Source organism: Pieris rapae, chromosome 11, assembly GCF_905147795.1.
Source record: "Pieris rapae chromosome 11, ilPieRapa1.1, whole genome shotgun sequence".
Lineage (NCBI taxonomy): Eukaryota > Metazoa > Arthropoda > Insecta > Lepidoptera > Pieridae > Pieris > Pieris rapae.
In genome coordinates, this window is record NC_059519.1 from 6,883,897 (window position 1) to 6,908,870 (window position 24,974).

General features: G+C 30.3%; 3 protein-coding genes across 3 annotated transcripts in view; 2 read left to right on the forward strand and 1 right to left on the reverse strand.

The window, feature by feature from the left end:
- Positions 1-874: 874 nt before the first annotated feature.
- Positions 875-9,590, reverse strand: LOC111002021. Its single transcript, XM_022272111.2, has 4 exons — positions 9,465-9,590; positions 6,793-7,208; positions 4,400-4,575; positions 875-1,368 (listed from the first exon to the last, which is right to left on the reverse strand). The coding sequence occupies exons 2-4, from the start codon at positions 7,202-7,204 to the stop codon at positions 1,171-1,173; spliced, it is 786 nt and encodes a 261-aa protein (XP_022127803.2). The 5' UTR covers positions 7,205-7,208; positions 9,465-9,590; the 3' UTR covers positions 875-1,170.
- A 6,241-nt stretch (positions 9,591-15,831) lies between these two features.
- LOC123689556 lies at positions 15,832-19,051 on the forward strand. The gene is made up of 4 exons (XM_045630151.1): positions 15,832-15,887; positions 16,715-16,862; positions 18,262-18,356; positions 18,831-19,051. The coding sequence occupies exons 1-4, from the start codon at positions 15,872-15,874 to the stop codon at positions 18,860-18,862; spliced, it is 291 nt and encodes a 96-aa protein (XP_045486107.1). The 5' UTR covers positions 15,832-15,871; the 3' UTR covers positions 18,863-19,051.
- A 3,761-nt stretch (positions 19,052-22,812) lies between these two features.
- The window catches only part of LOC110994074 (neuropeptide F receptor), a 28,713-nt gene continuing 26,551 nt past the window's right edge, over positions 22,813-24,974 (forward strand). Inside the window, exon 1 of the mRNA XM_045630147.1 lies at positions 22,813-23,170. Coding sequence (XP_045486103.1) covers positions 23,150-23,170 — 21 coding nt within the window. The 5' untranslated portion in view covers positions 22,813-23,149. The remainder of the gene's footprint in view (positions 23,171-24,974) is intronic.

The window sequence follows — 24,974 nt, forward strand, 5'->3', positions numbered from 1 at the left end:
AAAAAGATACAGGCTGTATCTTCAGTTGGCCAGCTAGCCAAAACCGAATCGATTTCTTTAATGTTTTCATAAGTGTAACTTTTACATCCGGCTTATTTATTTGATTTCTTTGAAAGTCTTCTTTGAAATATAGGTAATATTATGGTAATCTATAGAGGCTTATCCATAATAAAACTATTTTCTCAAATAAATAAATTGGAGATAATCCGTACAGATGGCAGCCCTACGTGGGCTCTTCGACGTAATCCATTGACAAGTTTGCTAAGAATAAATTACAAGGGAAATAACATTCACCAAGCTACACCCATCAATTTTATATATTAGATCTTTTACGTTTAAGGTGCCATATATTTTTTTTTTAAGATAGTTAAGGGTGATTTTTGGACGAATAAAATATAGGTTTTTATATAAATACTGTAAAATGGTTTAATATTGAGAAATAAATACACTGACATTGTAATATTTTTAATGTTACATCTTAGTATACCTATTAAAGTATTTATACAAAGTAAAATTTTGTTTAAAAATAGCTTATAATAAAATAAATAATCGAATAAATATTACAATTAAAACTTACACTAGATAAATGCAATTGTAGTTTTGTACCTATATAAGTATAATTAAAACCTATTCTTATAAGTTTTTAAGCCATTTATTACCTATACATAAACAAATTTAATTAGGTTAAGACAGTCGGGAGTATTTTAAATACTTATAAAATATAATAATTAAAGACTAATAAAGTTAAATTCTAGGAAAGTATATAAAATATTCATTGAAAGATAAATATGATAACCAGAAATTTAAATATAAAATTAATCTTTTTTTTTTCATTTTTCACTAAACCACAGTTAGTCTTCTAACTTTTTGTTTGAGCATTTCTAAATATATCAAAAATATTAAAACCAATTGTCATAACAAAGACGTCTGGAATAACAAACTTTTATAAGGGACAAGTTTTAAAATCCTCCTTAAGGTTTTTCCTTGTCAGGAAATACACCATGAAGGTCGGTGATTGTCGAATGTTTTTTTCCTATATCAAATAAATAAGCAAGTCACCAAAGATAAGTTGTTTTTGCCTTAGGGTGACGGATATTGTTTCCGGTTCTCTAAAGAGTTTTACTAAGAGCTAGAAGAAAGAAAAAAATTGAATAATAAAAATTTTTTTTTCTATTGTGCGTTCCCTGGAGCAGTGTAATATACTGGAGCTGGGGTGGGCCTATGTTTTGAGATTGTATAGGCTCTATTTGAAGGCCAGTCCTTGCCGTACCCTCCACCAGCGGAATAGGCATAGCTGTTAGAGTAGTCCGAGTTGTAATCTGCCGAGTCACTGCCGAAATAGGAGTAATGGGTCATTGGATGATGTTGCTGAAAGAGACAGTACAAAATTATTTACAAATTATATGTATTTTTTCTGTTGATTTTACTGAACGTATAGTGTATAAGTGGCGTATATTACGATCAAGAATTCGTGTATTCGGTGATATTAGTTGTTTCTACTACGTATTTGCGTGTTGTTCTCACGAGTATGTAAGTGCGTTCTCCTATTTCACCATGCCCCCTGCTGATAGAGGACAAATCTTTGTTTTTAATTTATTTTATTATTCTTTATAACTCAAGATGGCATATGAAACATGGTGTAATGGTTGCAGCTCCTTACAAACATTGTGTAAAAAAAACTTGACGATTAAAAAGAGTGGCGGAGAGTTCATTGCCAGTTCTTCTCTTTCGTTCTACGCCCTTTCCTTTTTAAAAGAATATTCCTTTTGTTTAAATTCATAAGTGTACGTGTCGTCCTATAGGTAACATGTGTATGTTACCTACAGGAATAAATGATTTTTGTTTGTTTGTTTGAATAGAGTGTTTTATATTTATTTATAGAAATTAGGATATAAAAACCTGGTATAAGACATCGTGTATCTATAAACTTCATCTTGCGATCAGTAAAGTTATGTACACCTGTACTATAAATCTCTTAACAAACTTAATTAATTCCAAGTTCTCGCTTTGTGGAAAATAGGTTTCGAACTTAATGCGGGTGTGCATTATCTGCTTTGAAATTAATTTAATAACTATTCGTTTGTAAAAATAAATCATGCAAGATGTAAGGTATCGTCAAATACCTGCCCTATTTGGTATTATTTAAACAATCCGATTTTATTAAAGCATACTAGTACAAAGTCAAAGTTGTAGTACTTAGCAAAAATTTAGAATTTATTTCAGTGGTTTTATTATATACATATGGTATCTCACTGTCTCCTATTGGTTGATTTATATTTGAAAATATATATTTTTATCATTCATTACTAATAATAATACTTGAGATACAATAGGAAAATCAATAAGCATGCACACACTTATCTAAAGCCTGGTTGAGGAGGCTTTCATCGATATCATTCACTTGTTAAGCTTTTGTTTTTACATTGACTTGAAAGCTTTGAGTATATCCGGATAATGAAAATGGCTATGCATTTTTTAATTTATATCATATTGTAAAGACAAGATATTTTTTTAATAGAATGTATTTCTCAAACACATATGTGTATATGTATTTCATTAATTATAATAATTATATTACACATTGTGTGACTAATATGCCTAAGGGTAATTTAAGAAAAAAAAAACCATTTCCATACCTAACAAAAAATTATGACACTTTATAACTTATTAATGATTACTGAAGACTACCTTGTAATATTTTCTTACCTTTTTATAAATTAAAGTTAATTTTTAAAAGCAAAGCCTAGTTTTTTTTAATTGCGACCTCTTATATAAAAATTTGAATTCATAATTACAATGAATTCTGAATTCAAATAATCCGTAAGGGGTATAAGTATTCAATTTTAAAAAAATAATTTTAAATATAGAATTTTAAAAAAAGAATTCATATTGTGCCTACTTTGTTTCATTTTAGAATTTGAACGGATTTAATTGACATACTCGTTAAATGAATTTTTCGCAAAACAATTGAACAGTGTTCGTGCCGTAAAGTTTAGAAAACAATGTGCCCTTTCAAAACGATTTTTGTAAAAGTCTAATGATAACTGGAATTTTATTAACGTATCGTACGTAACGTAACGTAAATGGAATATGTTTAATATAGACAAAATATTTGTTCATTATTCTCGTAGTCTTTTGTTCCCTAAAGAATGTAATATGAAGAAATAATAAAAAAAGCGTTACTGGTCCTCAGATTTATGCAAATGTCTCTTGATTATTTGTTTTCTCTAATTAGCTAGTAGATCAATGCCTTCCACATGCCGTCAACTTTTAGCGTCTAAGACATGCCAGTTTTCTCACAATACTTTTCTTCACCGTACGAGCGACTATTCAGTACGCATAGACAAATTTGTGCTCAACCGATCTTCAAAACGGGTTAAGAGTTAATAGTAGGACACTTATGCTACTAGGCTAATACTGTTCTCGTTAGTAGTATATACATAGTTAGTCCCATCTTTTTTATAAAAGCCCGCTTTACTACCTAGTAAGATTAAATCTTCTTGACGATATAGTATTGTCTTTTATTAACATAACTTTTACACATACCGGAGTTGGTATCGACTAAAAGATGTAGGGTTTCTGCAGGAGATTTATACCAACTCCGGGAAATAAAAACAGATAATACTACATTTTCTACAGCTGTGATACTTTTTTGACATTCAACACCTTTTGTCTTCAGTCACCGTGACCACGCACGCTGTAAAGCACGCGAAACGTCGGTTAAATTTAAAATTATGTTTAAATAATTTTACAATAATACATAACTTCAATCCATTAAAAAAGTGTTTTCTTGACGATAGCTAAGCAATAAATAAATTCCTTGTATATGTTTTTTAAGCGCAAGATTTTCTACTATAACGTAGTCTTCTTTATAAAGTTTTAATTATAGAAGACTGTAGAAATAAGAACACCATTCGGCTCCGTGATTTACTTAACAATATGCCCGGATATTTAATTAAATCTCATTACGAATATACGTAATTATTGTAATGGATCCTCAATTATATATTATGCAGATACTCTAATGATATTTCAATACGCAGCTGGTAATTATTTAATTAACAATAAAACTAATCTATCTACCCATTATACGTACATATAGATTTTAACAATTTATTAGATATGGAAACATCTATTACTTTGAACTGTTTTTACAGGAACAAATTTATATAAAATTTTCGGTTATTTAAGATATATAAATTGTTGGTCTTAGTTAAAGCGTAACCTATGGTTATACTTAAACTGTTTAACTCGGTTATATATCGTAATTCTTAGTCTATATTTTTTATATATAGATGATGCAATTTCACGAAATGTAATGGAGTAAAAGTCGTCATCAGCTTTTTAGGGTTTCCTGTAACCCAAACCTAAGGCATAAACATAATAAATATAAGATTACCTTGCAAGCCTTCAACGTGCTGAGTAAACTTGGCAATAACAACGCAGCAACCAACAGCAATTTCTTAATCAGCATAACTCCGAGAAGAATTGGGATCAACAACATTTTTGTTTTCAACGTTGCCATCAGATTGAGGAATGGTATCATTATCGCCAGCTTCTTTTTTTTACCGCGTCCTGAAAATGATTGGGATGTCATTATAGTAATAAATAATAATTAAAATACATACAGGTCACATAAGGCCTAAACTACTCAAATTAAACGAACGGAGACTGATGACAAATGTTTAATCCTATATACCTATAGGAAAGCTACTTGCTAGTAAAATGCTATTAACACGATCGTAATATTTACTAAAGATGCGGCTTTTCTTATAAAAACGAGAAGGACTGTATAAATGTTCGGAATAGAACAGTTTAGTTTTAAGTTGTTTGCTAAAATTCTTCGCTATTTCTTAAACAAATATTATTTATGTTTATGTAATTAAAGCTATGTTCATCAAGAATTAAAATTTGTCAGAAAGAGATGAACTTAACACAATAATTAGACTAAGTTTTTATGAATAATTTTTAATTGTAGATAAAAGTGAGAAAGGTTTTTTGTAACCGAAAAAAAAATGTTTAGTAAGTATAATGCTATAAAAAGCGAGTTTCAAGAATGAACTAAACATACCGTAACTTAACTGAAATTAATTAAGTATTTTATCTTACAATAGGTGAATATTTATTTCCGTTGAAACCCACTTAGTGTTGGGAATCAACAAAAGATGGGCTCAACCCAGATTTTCAGAGATCCCATTAATCAAAGTTAATTAAGCTTCTGGGATGTAATTATCCCAGAAGAAAATATTATACGACTCGTTCAAGTGTGCTGTCATTTATTTGATTAATAGCAAAATTCACACAATATATACGTATATATATGTAGGTATATCAGATCAATAGTATGCGAGTAATTTTAAAAACATCCTATACATTATTTAACAAAACGATAATAATTTTATTAGAAATATTACAGGTTTTATGTAAATATGAAAACTTATTATACAAGCAGAAATTTAAGCATTTTTTTATTATTTTGAGCCTGTACTGATCGGACCATATGAGTGTTGTACCATCAACAATGGTTCGGTGGCCGTTGATACACAATTTAATCTAAGTACATACGTTAATCCAATTCAATTAGACGAAAAAGGCACACAATTCTCAGTTTTTGAAAGCAGTTTAGGTATAAGAAAATAAATAGTATGTAGTGTAGTGTTATGTTTATATATATTACGTAACGTTAGCAAGAATGAAGGTCAGATCGGGTGTGTGTGGTATCAAAAATATGACATTACCAACAAAATGTATAATAATGAAATATAATATATTCTCAGTACAATATAAAACATTTTCGAAGGCGAGCCGATGTTTTAATCCATCATCACAGGATTTGAGTTTCCACGGTGCATGTCCATGTACCTATATACGTTTTTAACAATGAGTTTGAAATTCGGTAGTGCCATTTCGTTGCTATGCTTTGCCAGCCATTTGCCATGCCCGTTATCTATACCTAGTCGTAAACATATGTAACTAAAAAACACAACTGTGCTATCAATATAATCACGGTAACTAACAACAGTATTAGGGTAGTAGGTTAGTAAAAAACCTTTTAGCCAATCTGTACAGAATATTTATAAAATCTTCAATATTATTGACTATTTATCTGCTTTTCATACCATTTCAAAATATTTTACTCTCTCACGCTTAAGCCGATAAATCGAGAATTATTTGATGTTAATTTTACGCATTCGTTGGCATAAGCTAATTCCAATAATAAAATGTAGTACAATAAAATAGTGTAACGAAATTATTTAGGGCGTGGCGTGAGATAGTTCAAATTGATTTGTAATTGCGTGTAATTATATCAATTATAACTGTTTATTTTTTGGGCTAAAGGTTAATCAACGTTTACTATTTGTATAAAAATGTTTTCCTGTCGTTGGTTAAAATGTATAAAAGTTTAAAAATATACTTTTTGTTAATACCTAAAAGATTCATATCCAGAGCTTGATATATTCGACAGCGGGTTGATCAAATTAAAAAATCATTACAAGCGCCCATGTGGAACCTAATCCGCATGAATGACTAGTAAAAACTAAAATAGGAAGTGTAATATTTTTAATTTTATTATATTAGATTTTATGTTAATATGTTCACGATAATTGTCACGGTTTTACCACTATATATTGTAACGTATACTATAGAACATTGATTATTTATGGTATGGTGTACCTAAATAAACCTGGTTTTATAACTTACGTCAAATTAAGAACAACCACGAACTACTTCTGGTCTAATAATATCTTACAGATATCATCGTACGCGGGATAAAAACAAAATCAAACTCACCATCATCGCTTATTTCCGGCTCCTCAATAGTCCGCGATCCAGGTGGCAAGTTGACCCTTAATCCCTTCATCTTAAAGAACTCTCTTATCAAACTCATAAAGTACTTGGCAATTTCTGTCCACTCCGAAATAATACTTCTTCTTCCATCAAGAAAGTCCACTTCTTCTGTCATATTCAAGTTATTAACATCAGTCAAAGGCACGAAACTTATTACCTCATTGGCCACTATTGTCTCATTACTGTTCATATCCCCGAATAATGTTTTCTTTGCAATTTTCAAAGCTTTATATTTGACACAAGATAAAGCCTCGCCTTGTGTGAGGCAGCTGTCTTTGACGCGCCGCAAATATTGATCTTCAGCACATAACGCCTGGGTGATAAATAATATTGATAGAAGGTGCCAGACTGCCATTTTGCTGAAAGAAATTACTATATTTAAATATATATAATATAAATAGCTGACCTGGCAAACGTCGTTTTGACACGTATATCATTTATAATAAAAAATAGGGGTTGATCGTAGAGGGAAATTTAGGGTTGTATGTATTTTTTAATTCTGTTGATTAAATTAAAAATTAAAAAAAAAATAGGGGTGGAAAAAAAGATGTTGTCCGATTCTCAGGCATACTCAATATTCACACAAAATTTCATGAGAATCGGTCAAGCCGTTTCGGAGGAGTTTAACCACAAACACCGCGACACGAGAATTTTATATATAAGAAGATTTGGTTATAGTTATTTAGTCCCTCACGACGTTTTTTTTATCCTACAGCAAGTGTTGACGTATTCACGGATTCATAACGAACGTAGAAAAAAAAAGTACGTGTACCTAATTACTATGTGCTCCCATAACGTTTAATACAAAATTTGTTAAGAAATTTATATTAAATATTTTGAACTGAACAAAATTCATAGATTCCAGCGGTTCACCAATTTGCAAACTTTAAGGTAACAGTGGCAAAACAAAGCTTTGAAGAGAAATTATTAAATTTTAATCTCGTTTCTTAAGTGAAAATTTGGCGGCTTATTTAATTTAAAACTGTGTATTTAGTTCGACCTCAATGACTTAATGACCTTAATCTAACCAATGTTGTTATTTTCTTAATAATTAACAGCTAAAGAAAAGATTTACATCAGTTTTTTGGCATAGGTGGAAATGTAATAATATAATTCAAAAAATTCTAAATTATTTTTTTATTATGGCAACAAACGTAGTCTGATGATGAATGTTCGGTGCGTGTTCGGTTCACGTACACAGTTTATGATGTTACAAGATATTATATATTACGTCCCAAAATCGATTATATATGACTGATTTTTCAGTTTTACCAGCCCATCCTTGACAATAAAAATGCAATGCACGCAAGGGCCAGTTATTGGTTTTCAATAAATTTAAAAAAACAGTTTATCTTCAGTAGTTTGCAGAGATACGAAGAATGTTTTTATAGAATAGTCTTAAACTGGTGCCAAAAGAAAATAATGCACAAAAAATGTAAGACAATTTAATAAACCAGATTAAAAAAACATTAGGTTGAACATGGCAGAGAGGGGCATTGGGAAAATGGCGGGACTTAGAAAAGAGCTGTGCCAAAAAAGGGGATACATCGTTTATCTAGCAATTAATGTGTTATAGAAACATAAATAATATAATTTTAAAAGGCTTTTATAAACAGATTAATTATTTTTACAAACAGTTGAATTAATTGTAAGCACAGTTGTTATGCAGCTGTCCCTAGTTTTTTAATCTTTTCAATTTATTGCCAAAGAAACTATTAAATGCTGGGAAATTGCGTTTTAATTATTTTAATTAAAGTTGTAAAAGCCGGTTAGTGATAAAGTTTCAGGCTTCAAGTGCAGTTTCTTTTTATGAGTCTTCTTTTGAGTCCTTATTAGAAATTACTTCTACGGCTTGTTTTTGTTTGCAAACGTTAACGCTCAAAGAAAAATACTTAGGTATATAAAAATACACAAATCTTTTTATTTTTATGATTTTTCAATTAAATATAATTAAAGTAATTTTAATTTATAAGGAGAGGAGATCTTAATTTCAGGTCTGAGCTTGTTTTTTTTAATAGTTGTTTAAACCACAATTAAGTATCAGTAAAAACCCTGTCAGTGCTATGGATGCCTGGAAGTCTTAAAAGGAGGCGGTTATCTGAAGCACAATCGAAGGAAATATTTTCATTTAAAAAAATCATTAGACATAATTATGGACTCTGAGTACAACTCTCTTAGTTTCAAGCTTACAAAATCATAACTGTATAATGAATTTAAATTTCCACATATTTTTATAGACTATAAAAAATTAATTAAAATAACGAAGTTGACTGAATAACATTTGTCTCCGTCAAACGTCAATTTTGTAATTGTAATGATTTTACATTTAGTAAAATAAGTTTTCATTCTATTTTTAAAGTCTCTATTGAGATGTTTGTATGTTAACATATTTATCAAGAAGAAGAAAGGAATATTTTGTTTATTACTTAAATAGCACAGCGTAAAATAATTATTGACTTCAAAGCGCTTGACATGTTACTTTACTTAATAACAAATTTCAATTTGTCTATAGTTACAATTTTAAAATTTACTATAACCTAATCATATTCGTTTTTAAGAATCGTTATAAATTTCGTTAATCACACATTGATCACGTTTAAATAAAAGCCACTTACTTTAACTAAAACTTCACTTTTCACTTTTGCTATATTTAACTCAATCTGCGCGCGCGTCGATCAACCATTGATCAATGTCAATAGTAGCCACTGTTTCGCTATTTAAATGATCTAGGCCCGATCGAGTGAAGCGGAGTTAATGTGATCTGTTTGAAAACGACAGTGATTATACGATATCATGCGGATTCGCTTAAAAAAATAATATTACTATTTTTAATATTCCTCAAGAACTTATTAAGTTTTTAGATTTTATTAAAGCTCTATTTACCACACTGATAGATAGATATTTCCAGTGAGTAGGTATTCCAGGTAGTTATTTTAGTTCCTAAATAATATAGTCTAGATAAGACAACCTACTATTTAAAACTCATATTTTAAGTAAAAAAATAAATATATTGAATTTTATTGATTTCATTTAAACAAACTTATAGACGGATAAGTGTTTGCAGTGTTTTGTTTTAACTTTTAAATAACTTGGCCACCATTTTTCAGACTTACGCAATACATTTTTCATAATTAAAATTTATAATATTATAAAGGTATCATAATTTCATAACATATCTTCCAAGTTTACGAGCGGACGGATAAATTCTAAACTTTGTTATAGTTAGCCGATGTAATTTAATAAGACCACATTTTCTTTCCTACTATAATCTCGTGTTACACTTGCATTTTCTACACATTTTCATTTTTAAGGTCATTGACGTGAGTTAAATTGTATGTTATATAAAATCCAAAATAATACTTCGTACTAGCATGTGTTAATTTCACATATAGAAATAAAACAGCTGTAGCAACACTGCTTTTTTTTCTACAATCTACGTATGGGTTTTATATATCCGTTTCGTGACCATTTATTGTTCTTAATGAACGGTGATCAGCATTCTACGCGTGACAAACGCCATCGGCCTTTTTTGGGTCTAAAGCATGCCGGTATCCACACGGTTTCATTCCTAACTGAACAACCCCGTGTAGATACTAGTCCATCAATACATACATACGTATATTCTGGGGTCTGAACCAACGACCTCAGGTATGAGATTGGCACTCTAAAATTAATAGGCTCGAATCATTCTAGAGTCAATCCTAAACCGGAGATCACAGTCTTGATTTGTCGCTTAACCACTGAATTTAGTAATAAATTATGTTTGATTATAACTTTCTTTTCAATTATTACTATCAATTGTGGTTGAAGTACCAAAAGTAAGGGCCGGAAATTGTTTTGGTCGAATTGAAAAATTATTCGTGCTTTAAGAGTATCGCATCTTTTCCCTAATGTTCTTTAAGTGGCATGATATAAAATGTCGACTAGGGTCTACTTACTATATTAAAAATGTGTATCCAAATCCTCAGTGTAATGATTTTTTTTTCAAATTAGAATAAATTTATGTAAATAAACAACATTAATTTGACTAAGGTTGGCTGAATATGGTAATTGTTTGTTAATTGTTATACATTTAAATTTGTATTTTTTTTTTAAATCTAGCCAACACCTTTTGGGTAAACCCAAATTTTCATGCAAAAAATACGAAAATTACAAGTTCATTATATATTATATAATAACTTTATTACATCTTGTATTAACATTCTAAAGTTTACATACCAGGGAACATACAATATTGGGAATGAATCGTTGACATACACTACTCGTTTATTCTTAATATAATCCTATAAGTTAGAAACTAGACCTAGCTTGTAAGCTAGTTTTTTAGTTTAGTTAAGATACATCTTAAAACTTAATGCGAGCTAAAACGTGTTATAAAAAGTATATATTATATTAGTATAGGTGCATAATATTTATAACGATTCTTCCGATAATTGATAGGCATTCATCACAAAAGGTGGTTCCTTGTTAGGAAACTTGAAACCTATTTAATAAAAGACGATCCAAGGTGTTTCAGTTGAGATACCATACAAAAAGTCTTATTAGTTTTCATTATTTCGCGTGTCACCGAAAATTTCCAGGATTCGTATCTGTATAATTGTATAAATCTAGGATACATTGGTTATTAGAACAATTTATAGCAATTACAATGTACAAAATTATAGGGAACTCGAAGAAAACAAAGCCGTTCTTAAGAATAGGAAGTCTTGTTGATACCAAAGTGCTGACTTCAGGGAGACTTGATATTGACGTCAGGGAGCGGCAAATACAACTAATATTTAGGAGGCTTTTTAACCCCTGACGCAAATATGGGCGTGTGATGTGAGCTTTAGGTCACTAAATATGATTTATTTTATAACAAAATACCTACCTATATTCCATTTGGTGAGTGATTTTTAAAAGGTATTTATTTTTGTCCACCATTATCGAGTAATTTAAAAACGAATTATTTCATTAAATTTTCGAAGAAATTGGCCTTAGATTTTTGATATGGCCTGTTTAATATCAGCAATGTTTTTCTTTCACTTTTTAAAAGCAAACAGGTTACTTTTTTCAACGATTTAAAATTAGTAATAATATTACAGTGAACTTTTAAGCACACTTAATAAAGCCTTGTATTCAATAAACATGAACAAAGGTATTTATTTTGTAAAATATATACTTCAATGGAATTAAAATTTAATATCTTACATATACGAGGAATATTTTGACTCAAAATAATAACTTTTAAGTTATATGTGCAACTTCAAAGCCTTTTCTTAATCTAATTAACGTTATTGTGCTTTTGAGACACTTGTCTCATCGTTTTCTGATTATACTGTATCCTATATATATACTGTATATGTACATTACTAAATATTACTTATGTTACCTTGAAAGATACAGTATAATATTATGCTAACTAAATATTACTTAGCGGTTTAACGTGCGTCTCTCAACCATTGCCAACCTGAAATTACGAGTCCACAAATCGATGTCTCTTATAGATTTTTTCTTTGTGATATCCGTCATCCAAACACCCACAAAACAAAACTTGAAGGAAACGAGCTTGGTCTGGAATTCCATAGTTGCTCACCTCAAACATTGAAATCGATTTTTGTTTAGTAAAAAATTTTTTGGTTATAAAAAATAAACTTAAGAAAAGTTTAATTTTTACTAGTATTTTTTTTTGTTTTGTCAAATAGTTGTTTTGTTTTGTTTAATATTAGATCTCTTCGTGCTTCTCAGATTTAAAATTATATTTAGTGATTTTCTTTTTTTAGTGATGTAACAGTGTGCCAAGCGTTGGCAAGCTTTTTTATCAATAATAAAAAGGAATCATACCACAAATGTAATTAATATTTTTGTTTAAGAGTAAAAGAAAAGACTGATACTACCTTCGTAACCTTATCCAAATATAAATAACTTTTATTCGAGTACCATAATAAGGATTACGTTAAGTTAATAATGTATTTTGTATTGTATTTAATATTAGTGGAGACCTCCGACGGAGAAAGGCCTCTTCCAAATTTTCCCACTTATCTTAGGAGACATTGAGACTTACTTTACTACATTAATTTCTGGCTATATCTTTTATTTCATTTTCGCAGCTTTCTGGTGGGCATCCTCTCTTTTTCCTTCCAATGGGTCATTGCAAGTAAGGGTATTTAGACCCATCTATCATCACAAACCCGAGCAATGTAACCGGTACATTTCCACTTTAACTTTTTTAAATCCCGTCGGTGATTTTCTACTGACTTCCATTTTTATTTAATTTTTTATCATAGAAGAAATTGAACATAAATGTTTATGCGTTTTAAAAAGCGTTTTGAAAAGTAAAATTAAATATCTATTGAAACACTACTCTGCCACAAGTTAATAACTTTAAATTGCAGAGCATGGTTGTATGTAATTTTACAGAAATCTGTGAAATTTCAATATAAACGTAGTCAAAGATTATTCATTCTAAGCCTCTTAAAACTATTACTAATTAATGTGTTAGAAATTATTAAATAGATATTTTTTTTGCATCCAATATGAACCAAAACTTTATCATAGCAGATTGGATATACTGTGGGTTGGTTATTAGGTATCGTAGATATCTTAAAAAGTTATAGGGCGGTATTCTCTTCGCCGATCATAACTGTCAAACAGGCGTACAATGTATAACGCTAGACGCAAGAAAAAAAATATGTTGCTTGTATATAAAGACAACTGAAAAACTGGTACTCGAATATAAGCTATTTTTATTTGGATAAGGTTACGAAGTTAGTATCAGTCTTTTCTTTTACTTTCAAACAAACATATATATACACACACACATATATAAAATAGAAGGAATAAACATAACGTATAATTTCGGATTTTAACACTTTTGGACTAGACCAGACTAGTACTAGACTAATGGAACGCCCCGTTTCGTTCGTCGTTTTGTTTTATATATTCTCTGAAACATCAGACTTGTTAAAGGGAAGTCTAATGTATATGACAAAGATGTGATTATATGAGATCTTAGGAATTAGGTCACAGCGCTTACCATGTAATCATGTAACTTGTTTAACTAACTTGTTAAAATTGAATGTTAATTCATAAAGAGTAAGTAGGTAAGAACGTAACAAAGCGAAAAATTAATTAGAATTATATAATATATAATAAAGCATTAGAATAATAAACGATTTGTTTCTAAAATATTTTTTTAGTTAACAACAACGTCTGTCGGACCCGGGTTAATATATTTGTATGTTTATCTTAATGGCTACAATCTAAGTAAATTAAATCCCTTATCAAAGCTTACAACCACCAGATTTTAAGCCTCAAAGTATTTTGTTAAGACCTCTCAAAACTTTTATTAAGTCGAAAAATTTACTAATTAATTATTACGTTGTTCAATTTGGTTTTTAACTTCTCACAATATCTTGTACGGGTTAGTTCGTGTTACGAGTACAGCTCACTTAATTAATAGTGGCTATATTTATATTTTTCATAGAACAGTTGGGCCACAACGCCGGGCGACGATTATTTTCACGTACGAAGTGGTAACCATGGCAACAAACCGGTATTTTTTAATCACGTTTTACAAAAAGCTTATCATTGGTTTTTCCTATCTTACGTTAATTTGTTAAAATTTATTGAGATAAATAACTTCATAAATAAAGAGATAATTAAATTAGTTTTTAGAATTGGTCATACTTTGTATCTTGCGTATAACCTAATTTTTTTAACGGCTGTTCAATCTTTCAAAATAATTACCGTTTGGGCTAGAAATACACAGAAGACTAGCTTTTAAATGTTCAATGAAATGGTTGAAATAAGTATGCCCCATACAAGATGTTGTTGTTTCAGAAATATCGAAGAACATGTATTTTATTTTGTAGTAATAAAAATTTAATTTATTTCGATCATAAACGACACTCGTTTTTGCTATAAACAGGTGGGACAAACATTTTCGTTCGATTAACAAAATTATATGTATGTATGTGTAATCGTTATATTTAATTAAATTTGTTAATAGCAATATTATAAATAGGCAGAATATATTTTTTTATAAACATACTTTTGATTATGAGTATGACTCAGTTATCTTTTATCAATTATTAAATGTTATTTTATTTTTAAACGTAGTTAGATTTGCACTTCAATAAATTAATAAATAAATCAGTGGCACTAAAACCTTGTTAGGTCTGGGCCTCAGATTTTTGTATTTGTTTTATGATCGTTTGTAGAAGTAAATGATCAGCCTCCGGTGACACACGCCGTCAAATTTTTGGGTCTATCAAAAGCCGGTTTTTTTTCAGGATGTTTTCCTTCACCGTTAGAGCGAATGATAAATGCGCACGTAGACAGTAAGACTTTTAGTGCATAGCCGGGGATAGAACCTACTACCCCAACTACTAGGCCTTTTTTAATATTTTTCGAAACTTCTCTTTTAAAGGAAATCTCTTTAAATATAGATCACCTCAGCGTCTACTGCGTCATTATATTCAAATTTATGGCCCCAGAGATGTTTAATGAACAGCAAAATACAAAGAATTGATTAGGATTAATAATTGACTGCTTTTTTCATCCTATATCTTTTCGAGCAAAATGAATCGCATTTATATTATAGCTTCCCTCATATAATATCATAGTTATTTTTAAAGGCACGTATTTAATATCTGGTTTATCTATGAATTTAAGAGCAATGTTGATTAATCTAATCCAGGCTTTAGTGGTTTACAAGGTATTAATTTTAATACGCTAAACTACAGTACATGGTATCAAATACATATTTGAATAATAAATGCTCCTTTGATTCCAAATTCCAAAGCCTATTAGGTGCGCAATTATGTAAGGACCACTTCGCCTAACGATTTTGTCAATTAGTTTTGGCTCGGGTTCATGGCAAATTGCCAAATATATTATTATAGTGTAAAAGGTATTTTTTCCTAGAAGTCTTAGTTATATAGAAAATGTACAGTTAATATATTATTATTTTAACAACAAAATGTTGGTCACACCTGCTTAAATAAACTTGCTAGCCTATTTTTTGTAATGTTTCAACATTATGAAAAGTCACACAGGTATTTTTTCATTTTTATATTCAAACAACAAAAATTAGAGACATTAGTTTTAATATTATAGTTCATTTATTTTGGTTTGAAATCTGTCACATTAATATAAAATAAATATAATAAATATATGATTATATTATAGTATAATATATGATTTATACAAATCTTACTTGGTTAAGAGAACTTTTAAACTTCAAGACAGATCCTTATAAATGTCATATTTATTACAATTTTTATTAAATTCCTATGTTAAAAGTAAGAAGTGGTTCCTGTGTGCGACTCTCATTTGAGATCTTAGGTTTGAACCCAGGCTGTGTATCAATACCATAACAATGTAGACCTTTGACTATATGCACATTTAAAACTTCACGTACAGTGGCAAAAAATTCATCGAGCGGCATACCGTTCACCCAAACAATCGACGGCGACCAAACAGATACAGAAATCTGTGGCCAATGAACAAACATGAACAAACTTTTTGATGCTTCCAATTCTTTATCACTTTCATTTACAAATTCACTTTATAGACTAAACTTGTGTTAGATGTGTAATTCTCAACCGAGAGATTGCAATCATCACGCCGATAGACTTTAATTTAATTGTTATATGAACACATGTACGACGAAAATATCGTGATAAACCTAGATTATAATAAGCCACTTTGGTAGAATGACTACTACTGCTCTGACTACTGCCATAATTGAGTCAGTCAAGAGTTGAGTGTAAACTCAGTGGCGATGATAAGCAGTCAGAACTACTTAGGGATTGTTTTTGGTAGCGGCACAATATTAGCGAACATTAATAAAATTGGTAATAATAAGCTTTGTCGGTTTTAGTGGTTTATTTTCTCATTACGACCATCGTCGTTTACGGAAAATATCGGAAACCGATAATAAAATATCCGCAGGACACAGTTTTCTGGGCAACAGACTTTTTTGTCAAGGGATGTAGGAACTTTTTAGATAATTGCCCTTCTGCCTATAAGTAAGTATTTTGATACTTATTTATTTGTTACATAATTATTGGGTAGATAGTTACTTTATCTCTCAAAGCTAGGTTGGATAATAAATAATATATATTTTTACTTCTATATTAGTGCAATATAACAAATCACTTTAATTATATATGATCGTTTACGACCTGGAGTACGTGTTTTCATAAAAAATTCACAGTAAAGCGTTGGCGTCGGAGCGGTCAAGTACAGAATTTTATTTTATTAAATATGTAGATTTACCTAACATAATAAAAATAAACTCATCTGTATTAATTCAGTAAGAAGACATATTTAGTTTAGAATTATTTACTCATGTAACTAAACATAACAATCAAATACACAGTATTTACAATTTTCTCTTCTCTTTTCTTTTTTTTTCTTATGCATTAAGAAAAATTAACCTTAAACATATTTAAAAAGTTTATTCCCTGTGGTAGGGAAACTTTATTGCTGGCAGCATTTCCTTCTGGCTTCAGGCTCACCTGATGTTAAGTGATACCGCCGCCCATGGACACTCTATGGCGATACTTATTTGTTGAGCGAGGAAAGCACAAGCTCTACCAGGTGCCAACTTAAGGCTTTGATTGAACCCCACTACCCAAGAGTCTCTATTCCAAACGGAACAAAATCGAAGTTGAACATTTTTATATTTGAGCCTATTAATTTAAGGTTAACAAATTGTCGTATTTATTTATAACTGAGCGTTCCTTAGCTTCGCTATGTGAAGCTAGCTGTACCTATACGATTTAGGGTCCAAGAGAAGAACGTGCCAATTCTTAAAAGGCTAGTGTCCATGGGCGAAATCTTTAAGTACCAGTTAAGCGTTCTGGCCGTTTAGCTCCTGCCTATTTTATAAAAAAAATAAAGGCAACTGTTCTTTTGTACAACTGAAAAATAATTTTATATACAACTTTCAGAAAATTAATCTTCTTTAAGTACGATATTAAATCAGTTACACAAGACTTGACGTTAATTGATCATTATTCATACTAATATTTCATATATTATTTATGTATGTTGTTAATAATTAAAATTTGTGTATGCCGTTATAATTAAAATTTTCAAAAGTGGTATTGAAAATAAATTCACTACTACTATAGAAATTGAAAACGGTAACATTTTATAATGTATCTACCATTGCCATGCCTTGACTCAGGTGTTAAATGTAATAACAGTAGTCTAAGTCACTTTTACTCTAAGCCCCATGTATTTCCCCAGAGATAATGTTCACTGTAGACCAAAGAGCCATAGAAAAAAACAATAAAACTCTCAAATGTTGGGTTTGAAATTGGAATCTGTTTTACAATTTGTAAAGGGCGTGTCTTCTAGTTGAGGGTGTGGTTTAGGTCATCTATGTTTTGTGTCTAAAATTTTTAATATCAATTCCAGAGCTCAAGAAATATGTGCGAGAAGTTATGGAGGGGACTATAGAGACTTTTCCAATTATTGTCAAATGCAGTATGAGAATTGTAACACGTGGCGCAGTAAGGGTCCTTTATGTATTACCTTTATTGAAGTATTGTAACCCCGAAATGGGCTATGAGATACAATTTTGAATTATTTACCTTTCCACTGAATTACTGCTGGTACAACTGTATCAAAACTTCTTGTCACTATTTACTTTTATACATTTTCAACTTTAGTTCAAATGCCTAAAAACCCGAGCAAATACGCTCCTATATTTACTTTCACACTTATATACAATGAAATCGTTCTAGTACACATACCCTGTTACGATAATAAATTTGCTCGTTTTACGCTAAGGCACCTGTATAATTGGATGACTATTAGGACTAATTTTCCTCAGACGAATTCTATCCGCTTATGATAACGATGAATGAATAACATATATTATGTACATAACACTTGAATCATTAATATACCACGTGAAGCTAATTTTATACATTCGCATGTAATTTATAAAGTAATATTATTTTAACATTGGCAATTCGTTTCAGAATGGCGGGTATTTAAAAGGGAGCGGTGTTGAATAAAAATAAGAATCCCAATAACCAAATTCGTTTTTGTATGGGATCCTCACGTATTGAAGCCATATTTAGAGTTTCATTTTTCGTCCGTATATTTGTTTAAGATGTTTACGTAATTCATAAACAGTTTTGTTGCCGGAAATTAACCAATTTATTTCATAGAATTTAAATACTTTTAACGATGTATTTGTTTATTTATCAATTAATTAAAGCTTAAAGGTTTGTTAAAAACAAAGAATAAATTATATATTTGCTCATCTAATCTTTATTTATACAGTTACAATTAAATAGGGCTTAAAAATCACGGATTATATTTGACGTTCTTTCATTATAATGTTTTATATTCTCTAATTACGTTAGAGAACACATATATATGTATATACTTATCCAAATATATATATATATATATATATACATTTAAGTTAAAGCTCTCTTTTTGTATAATTTACCTTAGCGTATTTTGTCTGTATGTGTTAAATGTTAAATCTTAAAAATTGGTCCAGAGGTTATTGAGTTAATGCGGTACGATTCAATACAAAATCTATAGTCAAAAAAGGAAAAACATCAGAACACTACGCATTAAATATGCCATGAATTGTACCCAAGGGTAGGTTTGATACTTGCTATAACAATATTTGCCTTGATAAAAAAGGCATTCTACGTAATATTTGCATAATATAACCTCGATTGTATATAAATCGTATTTTGTCACACACATGTCACATTTGAAGATAATTTATTTGATCTTTTGTCAGAACGCGTTTCCGTGTTTTTTATCTACAAATAAAATAGCTTATAGACATTCTTGTTTAACCCAGAGTTTAGTTTATGAAATGCGCCTTTATTTTTATGAAACAGCTAGCGGTTATGTTGCTAATGTTTCAGGGAATGTTACGCTCTTTTCAGATAGGCCTATAGGTCGTACTGCAGCTGGTTACACACTAAAGACTACATACGGTATTTAAAAGCTAGTATTGGAACTAATTTAGGATATAATTTTTACTTGTAGTTTCTACTTTATGAAGGGATTCCGTTGCTTAGTGGTTAATCTTTAATTAAAATGATATATCTGTGGTAAAATAATACACAAGGCTTATTTTAAAATTATAAGTACTGCGATTTTATTAACAGTCGACTTAATTATTTTAAAGTTTTTGATTTCACAGCCAGTATAAATTTGACTAAAAATGTTTTGAACACCATATTGTTTTGTTCCATACTTACATTATTTGAGAACTGTTACACATCAAGGTTGATACATATTGTTTCAAAACAATTTTTGTTAATTTTATTAATTCCATGGTAAAAATCGACTCTGTATTGCATTTTATACATATATATATATATAACAAGCATAAGGATCACATGGTCCTAATTGGTCATGCCCCTCCCATGAACACTCACACTGCCAGAAGACAAGTGTATTCCTTCTTGGAAAATACTTCAATGGACAGCTGGTTCCATGGCTGGTATTGCACGGCAAATCTAAAAATCTAAAAAGTTGTGGAACGATGGAAGTCTAAGTGATACGGTTGAAACTTTGTATTCTGCCTCAACGTCCGATAATGAAACTCAGCAAGTATAAATCCGAACACTCTCCATGATACGTGCGGATAAAGCCGACAAGTGACTCATCGTCGACGATTCTTCGTTTCTTGTTTCCGAAGAAGACTTTATTTGTTCCCTTTTAGCTTTTCAATAAAATTTTGATAATATTACACAAGTAGCTAACTTAAATGTGGCAAGAATTTTTGCTAGCAAACACATATGTATACAAGTGTATGACTGGCTATAAAACAGTAATGTTTTTATGTGTACGATTGCCAATACAAAACATATTGTATGTATATACCATCATATAGCGTGGCGATGCGTCGCCACGGCATGCGTCGCCATGCCAGAAATCGGTTTTACGTGCGGCTATAGATGTTTCGCATCAAAAATCTACGAAATTGATGGTTGACAACGAAAAAGTAATCAACGAATCTGCCCCATACCTATTTTACTTGGAGGGATAGAATATTTGAATAAGGAGAATGTAGAAAACGTATGTCTAAGGTCGATTGGTTTCTTTATAATTAATCACAATCGTTAGAAACAGCCTGGCTATAATTACCACTTTTTGGTAATATGAACGTCATCCCTCATTACTACATCTCAGAAGATCAGACAAACCACTCCTTAAGATAAATCAAATATTTCTTGCATCAGAAAGCCAGTACATAAACTATTTTAAACTAATTATATTGTGATTATTAGCTTATCATATTCTAATAATCTATTTTAGAATGTTTAATGAATTTAATCATTATTATTATTTACACATAATCGGAACAGTATTGACTTCGGCATGCGATTGTCATACCTAATGTAGGTCATAAATTGTTCCTGCTGTGTACCAAAAGACTTTTTTGCGCATTTGACGCGCATACTTGCCGTTTGTTAACGCATTTACAAGAATTTTACGTCATAAGGACTGATGAGACGCCATCTTGTTTAGAAAAGCCATCATGTGTTTTGGTGGATTCTATAAATTATAAATATTGTCAATACTTTACAGAATATAGAATAATAATATGTGCTAGAAAATAATAATGTTCATGTTGCTTAGTTTTTTTTAATTTTTTCATACAGTATATTCTGAACTAGTGCAGGCTTATTTAGTTTTTTGTAACTGGTTTAGTCTATGGATAAGGTTGTATAAGTAATTCTTACAAAAAACATAGCAGAAAGTTGCTTAAACAAATTTAGACTATCATGGTTAGTTAAACTTTGTTATCGATTTTCCAAACCAGCTGTACATTGTAATACTAAATGATTTCAAATGGTATGTTATAAATATGTCACAAAATATTAATAATAAGTTTAGTTAGATGTTTTTCTAAAGTCACTTCATGTCATTTATAAAATATCATCAGCCCTTGTATTTGTATTTTTTACTCATTGTCCCTTTAATTAGACTGTAAATAGACGTGCACAAGCTTAATTCTTACAACATAATACAATAGAGCGTTATATCATCATACCGTATTTATCTCTACCTTACTCTCGTTATTATGCGTATACATCAGTGACAAGGTGATATATCTCTGACAAACCAAAACCACATTCATACAAGTCAAATTTGCTTGTGATGTTTACGAGATACTGTTTAGACAGTCAGTTTCCGCGTCCTAATTAAAATCTATTCAATTTATGTATGCTCACTTAGCATTAGCATTAAGTATGTAAGGGATATGCCATGCACGGGGAAAACATTTTCTTCTCTGTTTCTTTGACACCTTTAACAGATCAAGTTAAAAATCTTTTATTGATGTAGGTAACATAATGTACGTCATATACGTAAAATAACGACAAAAAAAGAAATATTCATTAAATGCTTCTAATTTTACATTTACCCTCAGATCTCAAATCAAGGGCGTAGAACGGAAGAGAAGAACTGGCAATGAACTCTCCGCCACTCTTTCTTCACCAAAAATTAAATTCAAGTCTTCCGGGAAGTAGCGAAAATAAAGCCTTCAATTAATAACTATAAGTTACTATTGTTATCAAAATTCGAATATTAAGGGCCTGTTTCACAATGTATGGTTAAAGTGCCAAATAGCTATGCAACACATAAATTATTTGTAAGATAATTAAATTAATTAAAAATAACTTCCCAATAAGATACTTCGCATTTCATGACGTATAGCACTATCTGACAGTCGTGAAACGCAAAAATACTATTTATCCTACCAATAAGTAATAAATAGCTTATTTGGAACTTATCCGGACATTGTGAAACAGGCCCTAAATCTTTCACAGCAGTAAGAGGAAAGTCCTAAGCCGTCCTAATTTTCCATAAAGAATGTATAAAAAATATTAAGCATAGCCAACAATTACAATACAAAATTGTATATCAATGCGATAAAGTTAGATAAGTTCCTTCAATCCGGTGTTCGCTGTTCGCAGTTGCCCGTGTTTCAGTCCCGTTTCAGCCGCCTTCAGCTCCACACGTCTTCCCGCCCTGAAGCATTCGATATTTGAAACTTTTGCGTAAACTCCACAGTTTCAAGTTTCATCTCACATTTTTATTGTTTCCGAAAATTTTATTGCTTTGCTAGCATAGCCTTGTATCTGATTTCAATTGTTTTATTAGACGTTTAGTGTCTGTGTAAAGTGTCAAAATAGGTGTTCAAGAAAGCTCGCTGCCGCGAAATGCTCACACTCTTGGTGTAAATGCGTGCAACGAAGCCACTTTGAATTGGACATTATGCTATTACCATATCAAGAGGCTGTTAGGCATTCTCATGCCATATTATGATGACATGGTAAGTTGTTAATTATCTATTAGAAATTCATTTGCCTAAAAAAATTACAATTGTTTTATATAAGGATACACTAGTTAGGTACATAAACTGATACAGCCAGCCGTATCGTTAATAAGCAATTCTCGAACAAACGTTAAGAAGATTATTATTAAAAAAATAGAAAATGCTTAGAAATATTATTTATAAATGACAAGGTACTTTTTCAATTAACAGAATTTATAAATTATCAAATACAAAGTAAATTTTAAACAGTATTTTTACCTTTATTACTCCCTATGACTTGATTAGTGAAATTATTATTTAAAAAAAAGTATTATATTTATATATTTACATAAATAAGGCGCTTAAGTCGAATACAGATTAAGTCTTAACTTTTTATATTTAAATAATTTTATACCGGGAATTTAATTACGATATTATTCGTTTCTCACAAATATTTATAAAATAAATTATGCAATAGCTATTCATAAAATAAATTATCAGATTCAAAGGCAGGTTTTGGAATCACAATACCTTTATTATGACGCGCATCCGATAATCTAATTTGGTAGTTCCCTATTATGCGTTCTTCTTAAAGTCAAAGTCAAATCATTTATTTTCAATTGGGCCTATTAAAATGTCTTCATGTAAAAAATAATTAAAAAGAAATTACTCCAGTTGCACCTGAATAGAGAAGAATGGGGCATGAAACTCCAACTCTCTTGACAGACGATCTATTCCTATTGCGTATTTGGTCAATATAGAATATGAATACAGAGAAATTCTGAAAAGATAAAAATAATTCAATTAATGAGAATTGTTATTAACGCAAAGAGGGTACATTTCACTCCGGTAATTATTTACTACACAAATAAAATAATAATTATATTATGGTGTCATTACCAATGTTCAATTATTAAATGAGAAATATTCATGACACTATACACCCTTATTACGTTTATTGCTACTTGCATTTTATGAGTTGTAAACTTTTATTAAAAGGTCATAGAAATATGACAGGGATACGACGTGGAAAGAAAGTACTTGTTGCAATTATTCGTTTGTTTTTATTTATTTTGTATTATTATGCCGCGACTAGTATATCACTTAGAAGATTTTTCGTCTGTAAATTCGATACGAACTATAATTTGGACTTTTGATTTTTAACCGGGTTAACCGGGCCCGATATACGATAATACGTATCACAGCCAACATTAGGAGTGGAGTTGCCTGAAAACCGACTTTGTTTTCTAAGCGTTGTCCTGGATATAATAAGTCATGTTCGTCCTATCTCAGTGCTGTCCATTTCTTCGATAGTTTCGATAGTTTCTGAAAAAAAAGACTTTAAGTATAGACAGACCAGATGGTTGTTTACACACTAGCACACTATTATATCCTCTTTGAAATTTTCAATCCTATTAGTGACCGAATAAGCCTAGAAATTTTTATTATTACAGTGAATTGCTTTGGAAGCTTTTCGGCAATATGTCAACGTTTTATGACTAAGATATATATAGTGATTATAATATTAACAGCCGTAACAAATAGAAAATTAAAACAATTTTAAACAGGTCCCTGTGGTTTAATGCTGGCAACACTCCCTCGCTCTATTGCGATCCTTATTCGTGAACATTAACAAATTAGATTGCCATAGTATTGAGCAATAAGGATGGTATAACAACTATGATTCAAGGACGTTATTAAATAATCTTGCTAATAGTGGTCATAGAAAATAACTACGAATACGAGCCTTGCTATTATTTCGGTATCTTATGAATACGTTTATTTTTGATATCGTAAGAAGTTTAGAATCAACTTTTGAAAC